General features: G+C 49.8%; 1 protein-coding gene across 1 annotated transcript in view; it reads right to left on the bottom strand.

Moving 5' to 3' along the window:
* The window catches only part of VSTM5 (V-set and transmembrane domain containing 5), a 67,895-nt gene that overhangs the window by 5,064 nt on the left and 40,546 nt on the right, over positions 1 to 22,285 (bottom strand). The window contains exons 2-3 of the mRNA XM_075334686.1: positions 4,889 to 5,215; positions 4,663 to 4,800 (exon numbers count right to left, since the gene is read on the bottom strand). Coding sequence (XP_075190801.1) covers positions 4,663 to 4,800; positions 4,889 to 5,215 — 465 coding nt within the window. The remainder of the gene's footprint in view (positions 1 to 4,662; positions 4,801 to 4,888; positions 5,216 to 22,285) is intronic.

The raw sequence follows: 22,285 nt of genomic DNA, 5'->3' as shown, positions 1-22,285 counted from the left end.
ATCACATATCGCACGCTCGAAGTAAGGAACAATCCAGAGGATTCTTTTCAGTGACTTTATTTTTACGTTTTTGGGAGAATCTTTGAACTTCTTCAGGAAAACATCACACACGGTACAATGCATTAGGAGAGTGATTTTTTTCCTGAAGAAGGAGAAAGATTCTCCAAAACACATAGGAGGATTCTTTTCAGTGACTTTATTACTATGTGTTTCGGAGAATCTTTCTCCTTCTTCAGGATGAAATCACTCTCCTAATGCATTGTACCGTGTGTGATGTTTTCCTGAAGAAGTTCAAAGATGCTCCCAAAAACGTAAAAATAAAGTCACTGAAAAGAATCCTCCTAATTGTTTCTTACTTCGGCAGTATGGCATTTGACCCTTTCCTATGCGATTTATCTGGTTCCACGTGGAGCTGCAGCAGCCGGATTAACATGTGCGGTTAGTGCTTGTGACTCTCACAAACCCTCAAGGTGAGTACCCCCAGTGCTGTTCTTCCATAACACCCCTCGGATGAGGCCCTATTTGCTCTTCTTTTGGCTTCCAGTTTGATTATAAGGACAAGCAGAGATCAAAGAACGTAGCAGCACAATAACGGCCACTGATTGTCTGGAGGGCTCACAGGATGACATCGTTGGAATGCCTGGAGGGGAATATGTTTTTTATATGTATTTTTATTTTACAAAGGGGACTACTTAACTTAAAAAATGGGGTAGTGGACAACCCCTTTCAAGGAGTCTGTCTTGCAAAAAGTCTGCCCTCCTCCACTGTATAACTGATTTGAATGGCTCTTGTTTAATTGGGACTGTACAACTACAGTGGTGGCTGTCCCTGGTACTGAAGCTGAGATCTAAAGGGTGCTTTATAGCTAGTGATGTCGTGCGCGATAGCACCCGCGCCCGTCGTTCGTGCGATATGTGGTGATCGCTGCCGTAGCGAACATTATCGCTACGGCATCGTCACACGCACATACCTTTTCAGTGACGTCGCTGTGACCGCCAAACAATCCCTCCTTCAAAGGGGAGGTGCATTCGGCGTCATAGCGACGTCACTGCGGCGTCACTAAGCGGCCACCCAATAGCAGAGGAGGGGAGGAGATGAGCGGCAGGAACAAGCCGCCCATCTCCTTCCTTCCTCATTGCCGGTGGACGGCAGGTAAGGAGATGTTTGTCGTTCCTGCGGTGTCACACATAGTGATGTGTGGTGCCGCAGGAACGATGAACAACCGCACTACTGACCAGACAACGATTATTGGTAAATGAACGACGTGTTACAGACCAACGATTTGTAACTCTTTTGCGATCGTTTAAGGTCACACTCTGCGATGTCGCTAACGACGCCGGATGTGCGTCACAAACACCGTGACCCCGACGATATATCGTTAGCGATGTCGCAGCGTGTAAATGGCCCTTAAGTGCCTGGAAAAAATCTGTAGTCACGTGCAGCACGGGGTACAGTCACAGACTTGTACAGCGATGCCACTAGGCACTTGGTGCTAACTAGATCACGGTGGATCCAGCTAGGTTCGGAAAGTTGTCTTCCTACCATTGATGCCTATCATAGAGTATCCTTGAATACCCCTCTATCTGTTAGGGCTTGTGTAGATGACCATATTTTTGGTCAGAGTGCTAACCATGACATACAAAGCCTTCCACAACCTGTCTCCTCCCTACATCTGTGACCTAGTCTCCCGGTACCTACTTGCACTCAACCTCCGTTCCTCGCGAGATCTCCTTCTCTATTCCCCTCTCATCTAACCTTCCCACCATTGCATCCAAGATATCTCGCGTGCCTCCCCCATACTCTGGAATGCCCTGCCACAACATATCAGACTCTCCTACTGTGAAAAGATTCAAGAGGAACCTGAAGACCCACCTCTTCCGACAAGCCAACAACCTGCCGTAACCCTCAGTCTGATACAGCACCGCACGACCATCTCTACCCTCTCCTACTGTATCCTTATCTATCCCTTGTAGACTGTGAGCTCTCGCGGGCAGGGACCTCTCTCCTCCTGTACCTGTCTGTGCCTTGTATTGTTTATGATTATTGTACTTGTCCCTATTTTGTATTCCCCTTCCACATGTAAAGCGCCATGGAATAAATGACGCTATAATAATAAATAATAATATCCTACAAAACATTAAATTGCACTCAGACCAATTTTATTCACTGAGGCAGTGCACATGTTCAATTTTTTCATCGAAATAAGTGGTCCGAGGAAAAGAATCACAGCATGCATGATTTGCCTCCAAGAATCAGCTGGCCATCGGCCATTCAAGTCTATGTGTTTGTTGAAACAAATCGTTCCGCACTCGGATAACATCTGAATTCGATCTGATTGTCACCGACTGACTAAAAGGAGAAGATGGAACTGTTTTTTTATTATTATTATTCTCCACATCGTATCATAGTCTGATTAGCATAATCTGACTAGTTTTATTAGATGGAGAAAATACGGTTGTGAGGAGCTGGCTGCCGACTGAAGACTATTGGACCAATAAACATAGAGGGCAGTATACGGCTCTAAGGGAGGTGGACTTTTTTCAGCATGGTGAACTGGTTATGTCGATCTCATTATTGTGTTTTATTATATATTTCCTTCCTTGTCAGTTTAAGGTACATAGAAGGCCAGGCATGAGATTGGTAATTAGAGTAAGGCTAGGTTCGCACACTGCGTCTTTTTGACGCTGCGTTTTTGTGCGTTTTTGGCCGCTAAAAACGCACAAAAACGCACAAAAACGCACCTGCGTCGAAAAAACGCATCAAAAAACGCATGCGTTTTTACCGCGATTTGGTGCGTTTTTGGCTGCGTTTTGCTGCGTTTTTGATCTCTGCGTTTTGCTGCGTTTTTCCAATGCATTGCATGGGGGGAAAACGCAGAAAATCGCAGGAAAGAATTGACATGTCCATTTTTTTTTTCAAGCTCAAAAACGCAGCTTAAAAAAACAGTTGTGTGCGGACAGCAAAATTGAAAACTCATAGACTTTGCTGGGGAAGCAAAGTCATGCAGTTTTGAGGCCAAAAACGCACCCGAAAAACGCGCAAAAACGCCGCGAAAAACGCACTGTGCGCACATAGCCTAAAGCAATCATTTCATTACTATCAGTAGTGTCTCAGGGGCCTCAATTAAGCCATTGCACAGTAAAGGTACCGTCACACTAAGCGACGCTCCAGCGATCCCACCAGCAACCTGACCTGGCAGGGATCGCTGGAGCGTCGCTACACGGGTTGCTGGTGAGCTGTCACACAGGCAGATCTTACCAGCAACCAGTGACCAGCCCCCAGCCAGCAGCGACGCATGGAAGCAATGCTGCGCTTGGTAACTAAGGTAAATATCGGGTAACCAACCTGATATTTACCTTGGTTACCAGCGCACACCGCTTAGCGCTGGCTCCCTGCACACCTAGCCACAGTACACATCGGGTTAATTACCCGATGTGTACTGTGCTACGTGTGCAGGCAGCAGGGAGCCGGCTTCTGCGGACGCTGGTAACCACGGTAAACATCGGGATAACCAAGAAGCCCTTACCTTGGTTACCTGATATTTACCTTCGTTACCAGCGTCCGACGCTCTCACGCTGTCAGTGCCGGCTCCCTGTTCCCTGCACCCCTAGCAGTACACATCGGGTTAATTACCCGATGTGTACTCCGGCTACGTGTGCAAAGAGCAGGGAGCCGGCACTGACAGCGTGAGAGCGGCGGATGCTGGTAACGAAAGTAAATATCGGGGAACCAAGGTAAGGGCTTCTTGGTTACCCGATGTTTACCGTGGTTACCAGCGTCCGCAGAAGCCGGCTCCTGCTGCCTGTACATTCAGTTGTTGCTCTGTCGCTGTCACACACAGCGATGTGCGCTTCACAGCGGGAGAGCAACAACTAAAAAATGGTCCAGGACATTCAGCAACAACCAACGACCTCACAGCAGGGGCCAGGTTGTTGCTGGATGTCACACACAGCAACATCTCTAGCAACATCGCTGCTACGTCACAAAAGTCGTGCCTCAGCAGCGATGTTGCTAGCCATGTTGCTTAGTGTGACGTGGCCTTTAGTAGTGGGGGAGTGTTTCCCGGGGGCCAGGCTCAGGGTATTTAGGACACTGACAAGAGGATGGGATTGTTGTTGATCGCTGGAGCTAGATACTTGTGCTACGGTCATGGTATCCATCGTCTGGATTTGAGGAACTATCCTTAAGGACTGATTTTGCCAGCTGGAGCTGGATACACACGCTACAGTTGCAGTATTCGTCGTCTGGAGGAGCATAGGCTGTGACTGCAGACCATACTGACGGGAGATACAAAAGCTGTGGGCCAACCAAAAGTTAGAAGACAGTGGGTATCTCCTGATACGGCGGCAGAGGAACTACCAATCCTGATTTGAGATCTCGTGGACTGGGGGCATCTCATTTTGGCCATCTACCAAACGTTGTTGTATAGAAGAAATTAAAATAATTGCATTGTTAACCTGCCGAGGTGATTAATACAAGCCACAACCTCAGATCTCCACAATGGTCGTGTGAACCCAGCACTAGTGTGAGATGCTACATTTCTACTATTTTGCTGGCGGCTCTTCCTCCAAGAGCAATTCCATCGCCTGCATCCACTATCGTGGGTGTTTTCTTGCCCATGCCAACGCAGCAAGTAATGTATGTATTTGGGAGCATAGTTACCTCTCCGATGCTGCTTTCTCCTCTGGGCGATGTTAATGCATTTGTTGCAGATCCACATGAGGCAGACTAACACGGCCGATCCGGCAGCCAGAAAGGCAATGAAGACAGCCACGAAGTAGAACTCTTCATAGCGGATTTCTGAAACGAGAAACGGTCATGAAGAAAACAGCGGCAGCTGAAAAGCCCGACATAAGAAAACGCCAAGAGAGGAGGAGAGAATTTCTACCATGAACATTGAGGATAATTGTGCTCTGCTTGGTACTTCCAAAGTCATCACTCACTGTGATCATATAGAAACCAGTGTCTCTCACTTCCACATTCTGAAGTTGTATGGAGCCGTTCTCAAACCTGTGAACCCGACCGGCATAACTGGCGGAAACATTAACGTAAGAGTTCACCTTCCACTCAATGATACACTGCGCCTTCCAGCTCGTCATGTATTGCCATTGTATCCATGGGGTCCCGTTAGCATTGTATTCAACGGAAAGGAGGACATTTTGGGTCACGGTTGCGTTTATGATGGGTTCTGGGATCAGCATGACGATTCCTTTACCTACAAAAGGAATAGGAAAGTTTCCGTGAAGTGACATTATATTGCGGTTCACATCTTCTCTACATGGACTGCATTATATAATTGTAGCACCCCTGAGCCACTCAGGGCACTACAGGGAACTGCATCCTCACGGGATGCAGGACCTACCCCCTGGGACCTGGAACACCAGTGTCAGTAACACCTGCAAACACCAAAATCCTAGTTCCCCACTCCACACCAGGGCTAATGGGTTAGTTAGATAAGGGGATGGTCACCTAGAGGGTGAAGCCAGTCCAGGAACTAGCCAACCTGGTGTGAGGGGACTGCAGACAGTCTGTAGAATGTAGTGAAGAGAGCAGACGTGCCTCAAGCTGGGTTTGTGTAACGGTGACCCAGGAGTAGGTTGCCAGAATAGGAGCAAACGAGTACCTCTGGAGTGAAATTACCAGGGACGGTACGAGGGAGCACCACTGGAACCAAGCATGCACGGGGCACAGGACCCTAGGTCAGGTGACAGCTTCACACGGCCTGGCAAATTCCTGCACAGTGGAGGGACCAGCATTGGACTTCACTGACCTACAGAGTCGGGGGCATCAGCAGTAAAGCAAGGATCGGGGTTTGGACACATACCTCCCCACAGGGTCCACACTGCCAGCCATGTGGACAAGGAGACTGCTGCCTAAAAGGGACGGTCGGGGCCCCCAAACCGCTTCAAGCTACAGGGGCCGAAACTACACTGAGATTGCTGGGGACAGAGAAACAGAGTCATTAAACTGGCACTGGAATACAGGGACCTGAACCAGCCGTCCACAGGTTAAAGTGAGTAGAGACTGTTCATTACAACCCTGGTGTGGTCTGCCTCATTACAAAGTGCAAAAGTTCTCATCTCACAACTCCCCTGGCTCAGCCCTGCCTGCGGAGGGCCTACAACCATAGCTACCATCCCCATCAGCCCAGGGGTAATTCCACTAAGCAGCGGCGGCTTCATCCTATTAACCGCAATCTGCAGGTGGCGTCACATAAATGACTTTTATCTCCTATGTAAATAACCCCTTTTCAAAAAGGCCCCAGGGCACACGACCGGGCAATGGCCACCAAAGTGACATTCCTAAATAGTGAACTGCCCGGGACTGAGTACCCCATTCCCTGGGTGACACATAATTAGCATAAAGAATCCTACCCCTGCTCTCCATTCTGCTAATGATCTAAAGCGGGTTTTACATGCTACGATATTGCTAGCAATTGCCCGTCGTGCATGCAATTTTGTGTGATCACTGCCGCAGCGAACATTATCGCTACGGCAGCATTTCACGCACTTACCTGGTCGGCGGCATCACTGTGACTGCCGAACAATCCCTCCCTCAAGGGGGAGGGACGTTCGGCATCACAGCGACGTCACCGCGTCGTCACTAAGCGACCGGCCAATCAAAGCGGAGGGGCGGAGATAAGCGGGACGTAACATCCCGCCCACCTCCTTTCTTCCGCATTGGGGCCGGCGGCAGGTAAGGAGACGTTCCTCACTCCTGCGATGTCACACACAGCGATGTGTGTTGCCGCAGGAGCGACGAACAACATCGATAAACAACCATTACCGATTTTTGGTTTTGGGACGACCTCTCCATGGTGAACGATTTTCACGATTTTTGAGGTCGCTTAAGGTTGCTGGTAAGTGTCACACGCTGCGATATCGTTAATGACGCCGGATGTGTGTCACTAACAACGTGACCCCGACGATAAAACATTAACGATATCGTGTAAAGCCCCCTTAAGACTGAATCTCCCACTCCCACTCCATCTAGATGCAGCCAGTAAGTATTATTGTAAGATTTTCTGCAGCGCCAACATTGTGAGTCAGTGCCGACGCAATGTCTATAGGAGCAGCACCAGTCCAGGAGGTAAATATCGATTTTTCTTTTTTTTACATCCTTGCACTCATTAATAATTAATATTCATTTGTCTGGTAGTGGACAATCTTGTTAAAGTGGATCTGTCACCAGATTTCATAATGCAGTCTGCATGCAGATCTCTTACACCTGATGAGAACTGATGGTGCAATTTATAAACCTGAGTAAGGCTATGTGCGCACATTGCGTCGGAGTACCTGCAGTTTATTCTGCACGTTTTCCTTCCCTTGGTTTTTGACCAAATGGCTTTTGACCATTTTTTAGCGCTAAAAACGCATGCGTATTTTCCGCGTTTTTAGTGCGTTTTCAGCGCTTTTTACCTGCGTTTTCACCTGCGTTTCTGCAGATGCGTTTTGTAGATCAAGACACTGAGAAATAAAGTTGAAATAGTCAAAAAGAATGAAAAAAGAGAAAAAAAGTATAAAATTAACCTTTAATAAAACTATATGGAAAATTATCAATTTTAATGAAAAAATAGTGGTTATGCACATTTTAACAGAAAAATAGGTAAAGTTTATTGTTTTTTAACATTTAAATTTTCGGTTATTGTGTGTGTGTAAAGGAACATTAGAACCCATTAATTTTTGGCCAGAAAAGCATGCGTTTTTGGAGCCAAAAACGCAGTGGAAAAGCAGGTAAAAAAGCATGAAAAACGCAGGAATTGTGCTTTTGGTTGCATTTTGCCATTTCTCATTGACTCCAATGTTAAGGAAACACTGCTTCTTTTTCAGCATGGTTTTTGACCCAAAATATGCAAATTAAACGCTGCAGAAAAAAAAGCAAAGTGCAGACAGGATTTCTGCTTTTCCCATAGACTTTGCTGGAAAACAAAAACGCATGCGTTTTAGCGCAAAAACGCTGCTGATAAAAACGCTGCAGAAACGCGGGGAAAAACGCAACGTGCGAACATAGCCTTAGAATGTAATTTTTTTTTAAAAATCCTGACATGAAGATGAGAATTGTATGAATCCTGTCATGAGGGTCTACTGTCCTTGGGAGACGTGTGACAGGTTTGGGCTCTACAGTCCCTGACAGAAGTTCTGTCGCTTATCCATGTTATGTAAATAAAAGTTTATAACCTAAGTTTAAATTCATCCATTGGTTTTATAAATTACTCTTTTGAAAGCTAAAACCCTCCCAAATTTGCTTTAGGTTATGAAAATAAAGTTGCTGCATAGATGAAATATTGATCACTTAATGAACACAGAAAGGTCAGATTTTGGCAAGACAAAAGTTTTGTCGCCTTGTCATATAATGCACCCAATCCTAGTTTACATCCTCACCTGTGCTCACTAAATGACCGGTTAATTAGTGGGTGTGTATAAAAAGAAACCCAGCACCCCAGACCTTCAGTTGAACTGCAACTTGACTTCTGACAACATGCCAAAAATCCACCCTGCGACCAAAGCCTTGATTATCAAGAGGCTGAATACCAGATCCACTGCAGAGGTGGCTTGCACCTTTAATGTGTCTCAGCGTCAAGTACAAAGAATTAAAAAATGATTTGAAGAGAATGGAGATGTTTTTGACAAGCCCAGGTCCGGCAGACGCCGGAAGACAACTGCTCAGGAGGAACGGTTTGTTGGTTAGAAAATCCAAAGCCAGCCTCTCTTCCACTGCAGCAGAGCTCCAACAGGACTGGTCACCTCAAGTCCCTGTGTCAACTAGAACAGTTTGTAGGATTCTGTCTCGAAATAGCCTCCATGGTCGAATCAGTGCCCAGTCCATGGTCGAATCAGTGCCCAGAAGCCAGCACTAAACAAAAGGCAATTAAAAAAAGTGTGGCATTTGCCAAGTCCCACAGCCTGCTAAACAGATGGACACTGGAAAAGTGGCAGAAGGTGGATTTCTTTGATGAATTTTCAGTTGAATTACACCACAGCCGCCGCAAATACTGCAGGAGACCTACTGGAGCCCGTATGGATCCAGAAAACAGTTAAGTTTGGTGGTGAAAAGATCATGGTCTGGGGTTACATTCAGTATGGGGGTGTTCGAAACATTTGCAAGGTGGAAGGCAATATCAATAGCCTAACATATCAAGACGTATTAGCTACCTCTTACATTCCCAATTATAAAAGGGGCCAAATTCTGCAGCAGGATGGTGCTCCATCTCATACACCCATCTCTACAACAAAGTTCCTCCTGGCAAAGAAGATGAAGGTGCTCAAGGACTGGCCAGCCCAGTCACCAGACATGGACATCATTGAGCATGTTTGGGGTAGGATGAAAGAGGAAGCTTGGAAGACAAAACCAAAGAATCTAGATGAACTCTGGGAGGCATGTAAGACTGCATTCTTTGCTATTCCTGATGACTTCATCCATAAAGTGTATGAATCATTGTTGAACCGCATGGATGCAGTCCTTCAAGCTCATGGAAGTCACACAAAATATTAAATATGGCTCTAATAGCACCACAACTTCATTCAACAATGTTATGCAACATATCTTTGTATTAGAAGTTAATTATTTGTTTGAATTTCACATTACTTTCTGTGGGCAGCAAAACTTTTGTCTTGCCAAAATCTGACCTTTCTGTGTTGCTTAAATGATCAATATTTCAACTTTGCAGCAACTTTATTACCATAACCTAAACCAAATTTGGGAGGGTTTCAGCTTTCAAAAGAGTAATTTATAAAACCAATGGATGAATTTAAAGTCAGGTTATAAGCTTTTATTTACATAACATGGATAAGTGACAGAACTTCTGTCAGGGAGTGTAAGTCTCACATTGCCTTGTGAGTCTTTGGGTTTTAAGCATATTTGTTTTCTTTTGTAGCAGCAAGAGTTAAGGACTCTTTACTTGCTGGTAGCTCCTGGTTAGTTCAATCTCAGGTGCAGACTGATTGTGATTACTCCCCTTCCCTTTAAATAGTCACATGTTCCATCACCTGATGCTGGTTATAGAACTACATTCATTCTGAACTGGTCACTGTGGAGAGAGGAAGCTTGGAAGCTGTGGGAGCCGTGTCACCTACAGCCTTGGTGTTTGGCTGCAGCAGTGACATTTGTTATATATCCTTTTCGTCTATGTTCCCCTGTCTATCTTCCTTCCGCTATGTCTTATTACAATAATGGTGAAGTCTAGTGCACTCACCAGTCTTTGCACTAGCCAGGGTGAGTCGATGGACAGCAAGGGGTTAGGCACATGACAGCAACAAGGGGAGTGACTCGCAAAGGGAAGATAGGGGAGCTCAGGAATCAAACACAGGTTAGTGTTAGGAGTGACCTGTCCCCTGCTCCCTATCATCAGGGTCCTCCGCTCCCTTTCCATCCCCGTTTTAACCTCTATGTTTGGGTTATCCCTTGCCCAAGAGTGACAAATCCAATCAGAGCTCTTTAAAATTAGAGATGAGCGAACCAGTGGAAGATCGGTTCGGAACCTGCAGCCGAACCGTACCTCCACTGATTCTTGGCCTGAACCACAATAGAAGTCACTGATTGGCAGTTTGAGTCTCCACCCACATATAGCCAGCCATAAGCAGAATACTTCAGGGGGAGGGTGGGCAGGGTTTTTCCATTTTTTTTGGGGGGGGGGAATGCACACTATATCTGATCACGCTATTGTTACCCCCAGTGCAAGCCGTTCAGACACTGCAAGCGGCTCGCGCCAATGGTCAGCATACATAAAGTTTCTTAACTCCAACTCCGAACTCTCGTTTTCTTTGTAAAAGTTGGTGTTCGCCTCGAAAGCCGAACATCGGGTTCACTCATCTCTAATTATAATATCAAACAAAATGACTTATACAGCTGGTCTGATATGGATTTTCAAAGTAAGTACACCGGCCTCCTCAGGTCTAAAAGATCTTCTTACTAATATATGTAGTTTCTATTGTGAAATCTGGTGTTTTTTCTCATAAAAACATGACCACAGAATGGAATTTAATTGATCAGCCGGTATATAATCATGATAGTTAAATGTTAATGGCTGATCTTCAGATAGTGGGGTTATTGGCCACATGGTAGTTTGGCACAGGCTGTCACTGTACTATCCTGTGTGATGTGTTTCTATGTATAATCTGCACTTTGATCACGAGGCCATAAACTTAGCTCACTTATAATGTTCTATAGATTTTATGCAATATCTATACTATGGATAACAAGCCTATCAGCGCTGCGGTAGTTATGACCCTTGTAAAGCGCGGCTATAGCTTGTCACATATATGTTGTACTAAAAACGGTTTTACCATAAAACAGAAATACAGGAGCATCTTGTGTTTGAACTCTGTACTGAGAAGTCCCTCTATTACTCCTCCTGGAAATGCATAACTGTATTGACCTCTGCATGTTGCCATTCTCCTAGGCAATCGGTAGTGTCCCTATACACTATTCTCCATATCCACGTTGTTGGGCTGAATTGTTTATAGTCTTATGGTGTCATTAAGAGGAATAATAACACCTAGTAGCACATTTTCAGGAGGAATAACAGAGAAGCGATACCCAATTCTAAGAAAAAATGGTATTTTCTGCCAAATTAAAGCTTTTATGAAAACAGGCACCTTGAGAAAGTTGCTAGGACCTATGTATTGTTATATTAGATGAGAAATTCCCTGATTTTACGCTATTATCGGAAATAGAGATGTGCAAATCTCCCGAAATTCAGGCAGACTTGATTCAATATTAATAACATTTTATCTGAATTGATCTGCCCTGAAACAGTGTTTATTATGCTCTGAGACCCCAAAGGATAACAATCAGGTGTGGGAAGGGGTTAAAAAATAATAAAATAATATATTCCCCTATCCTAGGTGTGGCCCTCACTTCTCGTACCACTTTCCGCCCAGTCCACCGCTCGCTTCAGATCGGTCTTCTCTTTGGTCATCCAAAATGAACCAGACCGGTAGGGTGAGTGGCATGTCGTGATGGGCATTGCGATCCACAGGACTGCATGGTGGACCAGGAACATCACTGAGGGGCATTGTGTCCTGCTCTCACGCCTCTATGTAGCAGGAGCAGCATGGAGGAGCAGTACTGAGCAGTGTAGTGAGATGATATAAATGTGTCGCCCAGGGAAGGGGGTACTCGGTTCCGAGCGGTAACAAATGGGAATGTCACTCTGGTGGCCGTTGCCCGGTCCCGTGCTCTGGGCCCCTTTTGTTAATGGGAGTATTTACAGGGGAGTAAAGAGTTTTTGTCATGTGACGCCACCTGTGGGTTGCGGTTAAGGATGGAGAACCGCCGCTGCTCAATGTGGGTACTCCCAGGGCTTATGGTAGTGGCAGCTGTGATGGTAGGCCCTCCACAGGTAGGGCTGTGCCTGGGAGATGTAACGGGGGCAATAACGGAGAGCACACCAGGTTGTCTTTAACAGTCTCTACTCACTGTGGACTCAGGGGTTGCTGGTTGAGGTTCCTTGGAGGGCCAGTGCCAATGTAGTGACCCAGGTTGCTCTGTCCCCGCCACTCTTTGTTGATTGGGTCCCCGTAGCGTGGAACGTTTGGAGGTCCCGACTGTCCCTTTTGGGGTACAGTCTCCTTCTCCATACGGCGGGCAGTGCGGACCCTGCGGGGAGGTAAGTGTCCGAACCCCGATCCTAGTTTACTGCTGATGCCCTCAGATTATTTGGTTCGGTGAAGTCCGTGAATGTGTCCTCACCGGGCAGGTATTTGCCATACATTCTAAAACTTGCGCTTGACCTAGGCCCCTGTGTATGCTGCGGTCCCAGTGGTATCTCCGTTACCCGTCCTGGTGACCTCTCTCCTGTGCCCCCGGGGTCACAGTTACACGGACCCAGCTCAGGCACGTCCGTACACCTCTCCTGTGTTGTGCTCGACTCTCTCCTATACCCAGGGACTTGTTCCCATGGCGACTATCCCCTATACTATACATAGAGGGTTAACCATGTACAGTAACTATACATGGTTAATCCTCTATGCCCAGTGTGGAGTGGTGAACTAGGATTTTGGTCATGTTTTGATGGAATCGGCACTGGTACTCCAGGTCCCAGGGGGTAGGTCCTGCATCCCCAAGAGGATGCAGTTTCCCGTAGTGCCCTGAGGGTCTCAGGGGCGCTACATAAACACTTACTAGAAAGCAGCAGCACTATCTTTGTGTTTGCGAGTGATGAACTCAGGAGACAAGGGAGGAAAGGAAGTGGCTCATAGGTGGAAAGAAGCTTGCTCTGTCTTTCCTCAATGATAGGTGACGGACTTGTCAGAACCAGGACGTCTCCTATCACAGTGTGATATATTCTGTTTATTCTGTAGTATAACGGAGATGAACGAAGTGGAGAAATCTATTATTTTGGACATTGTTTTATTCATGAATCTCCAGCCAGTAATTGACGTAGTAAAACACAGACTCTTCCTGTCAGGAAGTAATAGGAATGCATTATCGAGTGGAGAGAGGACAATACCGCCAAGAGCAAGGCCGAGAGCTCAGAAGAAGCGAATCTGGACAAGAAATTGCCAAGAAAATACATGTTCTTGACCTTGTTTTCGGCCAGGATGTTAAAAGTTAGATATCTTTATTTTTTTAAGGGGGTGGTCTGCTATGGACATTATGTATTAGAGGGGATACTTGACAATAAGTAGATTACAAGGCAGTCATCTGTGAGAAAACCTGGCAGTAAGTGTTCATTCCCTACAGCGCCACCACAGGAGAAACTGATTATTACACAGTAAGACCCATTCAGATCAACGGGATGTCTGGGTAATACTGTATATCCATCGCTTTATACTTATATAATGATTAACGGTTTTATGTGGATGGATTTTAGCTTATGTATTATGTCTCCACCATCCACTGAATTGTGAGATATGCACTATATGGCCAAAAGTATGCGCCCCCTCCATATTACACCTAAAGGAGCGTTCCTCACCTTCCATTCTACATCCATAGACATTTACATGGAGTCGGCTCCTCTGCAGACATAACAGCTCCTGCTCCTCTGGGGAGGAGTTTTCCAGACTTTGGAGGCATCTGTGGGAACTTTTGCCCCTTCATCAAGGAGAACATTTGTGAGGTGACACTGATGTTTGGGAGAGGCCGGGCTCACAATCTCTGTTCTCGTTCATCCCAAAGTGTTGGATGGGGTTGAGGTTGGAGCCCTATGCGGATGGTCATCAAACCCCCCCAATCATGTCTTTTTAGACCTTGAGCACTGGGCAAAGTCATAGGGAACATAAAAGGGCCTTCCTAAATGTCCACAATGTCTTGAGCTGAGGCATTAAGAATTCTCTTTACTAGAGATACGGTAAATTGCTGAGGCCATTCCCTGATAACAGCTCAGAGCATTATCCTCCTACACCAAACTTTACAGCGGGCACAATGCAGTCAGGGGGTAACATACTCCTGTCGTTCACCAAACCAAGATTCATCCATCAGACACAGACAGAGCAGTGTGATCCGTCACTGCACAGAACACGTCTCCTCCAGAGTCCAGTGGTGGCAGCTTTACACCACTCCATCCAATGCTCAGCATTGTGCTTGGTAATGTACAGCTGCATACCCACGCACATTACACCACAATACTAAGGCCTGATAGACCAAAACATTTACGTTGGCCCCTTTCTTGATCTATGGAATAACTTGAATGTCATATGCTGACCTAGCTGTGAGCTCAATAAAGGTGGGAGGTATGAGAATGTGTAGCACCCACGGGGCAGGGGTTAGAGGTACTTGTCGCCGGACTGGTGATGTTGGGTCTGGAATGTCACGGGTGGCCCTGCCCGGCTTCGTGGCCTCGAGGTGTACAATAAAAGGGGAAAGATGTGGGATGATTGTCTCGTGACGCCACCTGTGGTATGTGGCCAGGGATTAGCCGCCGCTGTGGGTGCTGTCCTCTGGGGCTGATGGTATCGCAGCTGGAATGGTTCTGCTCACCACAGGTAGAGCGGGCCCCAGGGAGGATGATGGGGGTGGCAGTCTATGGTGGTGCACGCTAGGGTGCAGGGCTGAGTACATCGACAGTAACTGGACAACACAGACTGGTAGTTTCTTTTACCTTTTACTGGTCAGTTTTTATGGTCCCGATTTACAGTGGTCCGGTCAGCCCGGTAGCAGTGGGGATCTCTCCTTCCCAGGTGGGTTGGAGGCCTTCCTTAGAGCGCTCTCAGAATGGGTCGCTGTGGCCTGAAGCAGCACAGCGTCCCTCTCCTTAGATGCTTTATCCTTGCTCCTTTGTGCCGGGCAGTGCGATCCAGATGCAGGGCCCGCTTGTATTTTTGCGGCCCTGGGCTCTATGGTGCTACTTTGCCTTGGGAGTCTCTGGTGCGCCAGGAGATGTGGAATCTCCTGCTGTCTGGGTTTTACTGCTGGGCCTTTAGCACCCGACAGTCGAGGACCCCGGTGTCCTGGTTCTTGCGCTCGGTTCTGGAAAGCTTCGACAACAGCTCTCTAACAGCGACAGTTCTCCTTCCTCGCCTCTCGTGTTCTGAGGTTTCACTTTCTATTTTACTGTCTAACCCCTCACCAGCCCAGAATGCACAGGGAAGTTCGTCCCAACCAGTACTTGAGCTCCCCCTTCTGGCTTGAGTTAGGAAGTGTTGTGTATGTGATTGCACCTGACAAGGAGGTTTCCCCGCTGCTTCCAGGCTGTAGCATTTACCCCTGGAGGAGAACAACGCCACTGTGGCTCCCATGATCACTGGGGTGCCACAAATGCACCTTAACATAGACAATAATAGTAATTTATTGACCCTCCAGTTTGGGGGTTGTGAGGTAAATCCGGAGATATGACGATAAATCATGATATTCAAGTTATGTCAGGAAGCCCTCTCCTGGTGTCACCCCCCCTTTCCTTCACACAACTCCTTCAATCAGAAAATTTACCACAGGGATAAACGGTTTGTTTAGCAGATAGGTGTCAAAGGAACTGGTCTGTGTTCCACTTACACCTCCATGGCCATCTCCTGTGATATGGAGATTAGATGATGTGGGAACAATGGACACAGGATGACTCCCTGCCGTGACCCTGTGGTAGGGGCTGCTATCTAATTAGCAAGCTTGGAAGTATCCAGACAGAACGACTCCAGGAAAATATGGTTCATATCTCGCAAGCCATATTTCCGATAAATGTGGCAACCATAAAAATGGTGACTCTGCATGCGGATGATGCTGGCACACCTTTTTTATGGGAGTAGGACATTGGGAAGTACCCCAGGCGTGATATCAGCCAATGGGGAACTAGTAGACAAGTCATGAGTCCTCTCGTTCTGTAGCTAAATTCATAACTGTCACAATGAGAGCGTTGGCGTCCGCCTACGACGCTCCCAGGCAAAGTTATGGCCCATATTCCATGTTGTGGATATTGTCCATAACTCCAGCCAGGGGTGGAGCAGTGCTCCCTCTGAGGTCACTAAGGTAGGAGGGGACCTGGATTTGCCCAGGTTGATAACCCTACTTCGGCCATTTTCCAGTGTTCTTTCGCTGGGGGTCACGTGTAGGAAACATCTGTGGGAAGGATCCTAGAAACCTGGTCTACAGCGCCCCCCTGTGGCCAGACGCACAAGGTAACTGCTGGAACTGTATATGCCTGTTTGTAAACCATGCTTTATCTGTAACTGTACTCTGACATATGTATATTCTGTAGATTCCCTATTGTATATATTGTAGTTTCTAGTGTGCTTTAGGCTGATTAAATTATATAATTAATCTTGGGCTGTTCTGTTATCTCGATCTTGAATCCCACGTCTGTGTGTTCGGCTAATAGTTACCGTGAAGCGGTTGGTGGCAGCGAGTTTGTGCCAAGGATTATTGTGGGGAGGCCAGTGAGATTCGGGGAGATTTTATATATTCCGCCCGCGGAGGTCGGGGGAATATATACCCTACTCTCACCGGGGACCCTTCAATAATCGGCATAAGTAGTATAGCGGCCTCCTTGCTTATTGTCGGGCAATTCCATAATTGGCCTGACTATAAGAGGGGCGCTAGAGAGCGCATCACGTGCTCTGTCTGTCGGTCGGGAGGTATAAAGGAGGGGTGACCCCCACTTGTTACCCCCCGATTGTGACGTACTGGTAGCCAGCGCGGGGGATTTCTGAGTGACCCCCCCGGTGGTTCGTGACATATTGGTGGCATAGCGGTGGGATCGAGATAATAGTGTGTGTGAGTGTGAGACCCATACTCCCAGACACTAAAGACTGCCTGCAGCAGCTGTGGCTGCTGGGGTCTTCAGACCAGACCAACACTAGAGTGTCAGAGTGCAGATACTGTAAGGTGTGTGGGTGCATCAGGTGTCAGTTCTGTGTCAGTGACCAAAAGTCTGCAACAATGGCTGAGAGCACCAGGAGCAAAGCCAAAGGAATGGCCGATGCTCAGGCCAGAGACGATGAGGAGGTTGTCCACGAGCCCTCCAAGAGCCCAACACCAGAGAACAGCTCTGCAGAGGACACCGCACAACCTGGCACTGCTGGACAAGATGAGGAGGAGCTCGCCCAAGGGTCCTCAACGAGCCAGATGCCAGTCCTCCGCTCTGAAATGGACAATGAATCACCTGGCTCTGCAGCGTGCCGCAGATCACCACTTGCAAATCCCTCCGGCCTGAGAGGTTCGGAGGCCCTCCTTCAAGCTGCTATGGCCAGTCTTATAGCTGGAAACCGGGGTACCTACGAGATACTCATGGCAGAGCATGGGCGTCTGGCAGCGCAGGAGGCAGCGGAGCGAGAGCGACAAGCAGAGCGTGAAGCTGCAGAGCGACAGCAAAGGGCAGAGCGTGAGGCTGCGGAGCGCCAGGCAGAGCGTGAAGCTGCGGAGCGACAGCAAAGGGCAGAGCGTGAGGCTGCGGAGCGACAGCAACAGGCAGACCGTGACCACCAGCTGCAGCTAGCTCAGCTCCGGCCCTCATCAGCCACACGTGACCTTCAAGACACCAAACTTCCAAAGGTCCGTGTTGAGGACTTCCCAGTGCTGGAGAAGGATGGAGACTTGGACTCTTTCCTGACTGCTTTTGAACGGACTTGCTTGCAGCACCATCTGGACAAGGACCAGTGGGCCAAATACCTGACCCCCCGTTTAAGGGGTAAGGCCCTGGATATCCTTGGGGACTTGCCTACTGAGGCAGATCAGGGCTACGACACAATCAAGCGGGCCCTGATCCAACAGTACAACCTCACTCCGGAGTCCTACCGCAAGAAGTTCCGGACCCTGCAAAAGGGACCAAAGGACTCCTGGGCTGACCACCGGCGGGCACTTGCCCGAGCTGCCGACCACTGGACCCAAGGCCTGCAGCTTTCCACCGGACCGGAGATCCTGGACTTGTTCATCACGGAGCAACTCTTGTGGAACTGCCCTGAGGATCTCCGCCAGTTCATCCGAGACCAGAAGCCAAAGGGGTCCACGGCTACAGCTGCCCTGGCCGATGACTACACCAACAATCGGGCTCCTGAGGCCAGGAGAGCAGCCACCAGCAGCACCTGGAGAGGGGGTAAGATGAATTCTGCGACTGCCCCACCTGCCCCTAGACTGCAGGGGGTGTCCCCCTCAACTCCCCTCTCCAGGCCCGTGGCAGAGCCAAGACGGTGCCACCAGTGCAACCTACCTGGACACTTCAAGGCCATGTGCCCTCAGCGTCCCAAGGCCCCGGCTCCGTCCCCGTCCCAAGGGCCGCCCAAGGTGTATTGTGTGGGTGGGGGTGGTGGTAGGTCCCTGGACAGCTTCCAACCTGTCACCGTCGGCCGGTCTGTGACCATAGGACTGCGAGACAGCGCCTCGGAGGTGACTCTGGTGCGGCCTGAGATGGTGTCCCCCCAAGACTTGATACCTGGAAAAACCCTCGCTGTCTCCGGGATTGGAGGCATTGACCCGGCGCTGCCTGTTGCTGGCATTTATGTGGACTGGGGCGCAGGGCGAGGGGTGAGGGAGGTGGGGGTAACTGATCGGATCCCCGCAAACGTGCTACTTGGGACAGATTTGGGGCAGATAACCTCCCAGTTTGGGCCCCCCCCAAGGGCTGAACCTTCAGCCAGTACTGACGTGCCTCCGGACAATGTTAATGTGTTATCTATGAATGATGTAAGCGAGGAGGGAGTGAACTCTGATTTTTCTGCTTGCATAGACACCATAGACACACACTCAGCTGCAGCTGTGACAGGGGAGGGGGTCAGAGAAAGGTGTGACAATGCCTCTACAAGTGATCAGCCAGTGAGCTGGGATCTGTTGCCCTCTGCAGGGATAAGCAGAGAGCAGGGTGCTGCAGGGGGAGGACCAGTGTGTGGGGTGGGGGCTACCACAGCAAATGTGGGGTCCCCAGAGATTTCACAGCGGGGTTCTGTTGCTGCAGGAGGGGAACAGGCAGGTGAGATTGGGGCCGGTCCCGGAGCGGAAGTGCTCCCAGGTAAGATCTCGGTGCAGGGTTCCCCCACAACCGGGGTGTCAGGAAGCCAGGTAGGTCTGCCTGAACCGGCGACTTGGTCAGGAACGGAGGAGGAGCAGGCACGACCCACGGTCGCAGCGGCTGTGGCCGCTGTCACCCGCAGTGGGAGTGCTGGAAGCCAAGGGGCCTCCCGGAGGTCCGATAGCTCTTCCCCTTCTGACCAAGTGGCAGCCGAGTCAGGTGGAGGCCAGGACACAGGTCCCGGGGTACTGACCGAAGATGTGACAGTCTCGTCGATTCTGGCCACATCTAGTCAGGGGTTTCAGGCAGCGTTAGAAGCTGACGACAGCCTGAAAGCTCTAAAGGAGCAGGCGGCACAGCCTCCCTCGGACTCGGAGCGAGTGGTCTGGGACCAAGGACGGCTGTACCGGGTCACGGTCCAGCAGGGTTCACCGGAGGCGTGGCCCAGGGACCGACAGTTAGTGGTACCCTATCCGTTCCGGACGGAGTTGTTGCGGATCGCACATGAGATTCCGATGGCCGGACACCTAGGGATCGCTAAGACCAAGGCCAGGTTAAACCAGCATTTCTACTGGCCAAAAATGGGGGCCGATGTGGCTGCCTACTGCCGTTCGTGTGAAACCTGTCAGAGAGTGGGGAAGGCGGGGCCACACCCCAAAGCCCCACTGGTATCTCTGCCCATCATCGATGAGCCTTTCAGGAGGGTGGCTGTGGATCTGGTCGGCCCGCTGGCCCTCCCCAGCAGCTCCGGGAAACGCTTCATACTGACGGTAGTGGACTATGCCACCCGGTACCCAGAAGCAGTGGCCTTGTCGTCCATTCGGGCTGACAAGGTGGCCACCGCATTGCTGGAGATTTTCTCCCGAGTGGGTTTTCCCCAGGAAATGCTCACTGACCGGGGGACCCAATTCATGTCCCAGCTGATGGAGGCCCTCTGTAAGCAAGTCCAGGTGCGACATCTGGTGGCCAGCCCGTACCATCCACAGACTAATGGCCTGTGCGAGCGGTTTAATGGCACCTTAAAGCAGATGCTTAAGATGTTGGTCGACTCCTATGGGCGTGACTGGGAGCGGTATCTCCCACACCTGTTATTTGCTTACCGGGAGGTTCCACAGGCCTCAACAGGATTCTCACCGTTTGAGCTCCTGTACGGGCGACGTGTGCGGGGCCCCCTGGCTCTGGTGAAAGAGGCTTGGGAAGGGGATTTGGCCACCCCTGGAGTGTCGGTTATCGAGTATGTCATGCGCTTCCGGGACAAAATGCAGGCCGTGACGCAACTGGTACACGACAATATGGCTCAAGCCCAGGCCGATCAGAAGCGTTGGTACGACCAGAACGCTTGTGAGAGGACCTACCAAGTGGGTCAAAAGGTGTGGGTACTGGTCCCCGTACCACAGGACAAGCTTCAGGCAGCCTGGGAAGGCCCATACCTCGTGTACCAGCAGCTCAACCCTGTAACGTACCTGGTCACCCTGGACCCTGCCCGTGGAAGGCGGAAGCCCTTCCATGTGAACATGATGAAGGCACATCATGAGCGGGAGGCATGTGCGCTCCCCGTGTGCAACCTGCCCGAGGAGGGAGAAGCGGAAACCCTCTTGGATATGCTAGCCCAGGTTAGGGCAGGCGGATCCATTGAGGATGTGGAGGTTGGCCACCAGCTCTTGGAGGACCAGCGGTCCCAGCTGTGGGCCACCCTACACCCCTTCCGGGGGTTGTTTACCAACCAGCCCGGAAGGACTGACTTGGCTGTCCATCACGTGGACACTGGGGATCATCCCCCGATCCGGCGTTCAGCATATCGGGTCTCCCTGGAGGTGCAGCAACACATGCGCCAGGAGATTGACGAGATGCTGAAGCTGGGGGTGATCCAGGCATCCAACAGCGCTTGGGCCTCGCCTGTAGTCCTCGTCCCTAAGAAGGACCGAACCACTCGGTTCTGCGTGGACTACAGGGGGCTCAATGCTGTCACGGTCGCCGATGCGTACCCAATGCCACGCATCGATGACCTGCTCGATCAGTTGGCCGGGGCTCAGTACCTGACCATCATGGATCTGAGCCGGGGATATTGGCAGATCCCCCTGACTCGCAAGGCCAGGGAACGCTCTGCCTTTATTACCCCATTTGGACTGTACGAGTCCACGGTGATGCCATTCGGGATGAGGAATGCCCCTGCCACCTTCCAGCGGATGGTCAACACCCTGCTCAAGGGACTTGAAGGGTACGCGGCCGCGTACCTGGATGACATTGCCGTCTTCCCGCCCACCTGGGAAGATCACCTAGAGCATCTAGCACAGGTGCTCAGGCGGATCCACCAGGCAGGTTTGACCATCAAGCCGGGAAAGTGTCAGCTGGCCATGAGCGAGGTCCAGTACCTCGGTCACCGGGTAGGCGGGAGAACACTGAAGCCCGAGCCTGAGAAAGTGGAAGCCATCGCATCCTGGCCCACCCCCAGGACCAAGAAGCAGGTGATGTCCTTCTTGGGGACCGCTGGGTACTATAGGAGGTTTGTTCCATGCTATAGTAGCCTGGCAAAGCCCTTGACGGACCTCACCAAGAAGAAGCTGCCCTCTGCAGTCGATTGGACAATGGACTGCGAGACAGCCTTCCGGGCCCTAAAGGACGCCCTGTCCAGCCCGCCCGTGCTACAGGCAGCCGACTTCACGCGGCCGTTTGTAGTACAGACCGACGCCAGTGACTTTGGCCTCGGTGCGGTGCTCAGCCAGGTGGACTCTGCGAGCCAAGAGCACCCAGTCTTGTACCTGAGCAGGAAGCTGTTACCAAGGGAAGTGGCCTATTCCACGATGGAAAAGGAGTGCCTGGCCATAGTGTGGGCCCTGCAGCGTCTGCAACCCTATCTATACGGGCGCCACTTCATCGTGGAGACGGACCACAATCCCCTCAGCTGGTTACACACTG

This window comes from Anomaloglossus baeobatrachus, chromosome 2 (assembly GCF_048569485.1).
Source record: "Anomaloglossus baeobatrachus isolate aAnoBae1 chromosome 2, aAnoBae1.hap1, whole genome shotgun sequence".
Lineage (NCBI taxonomy): Eukaryota > Metazoa > Chordata > Amphibia > Anura > Aromobatidae > Anomaloglossus > Anomaloglossus baeobatrachus.
The sequence above is the reverse complement of the archived record's forward strand: the minus strand, read 5'-3'. Positions and strand labels throughout refer to the sequence as shown.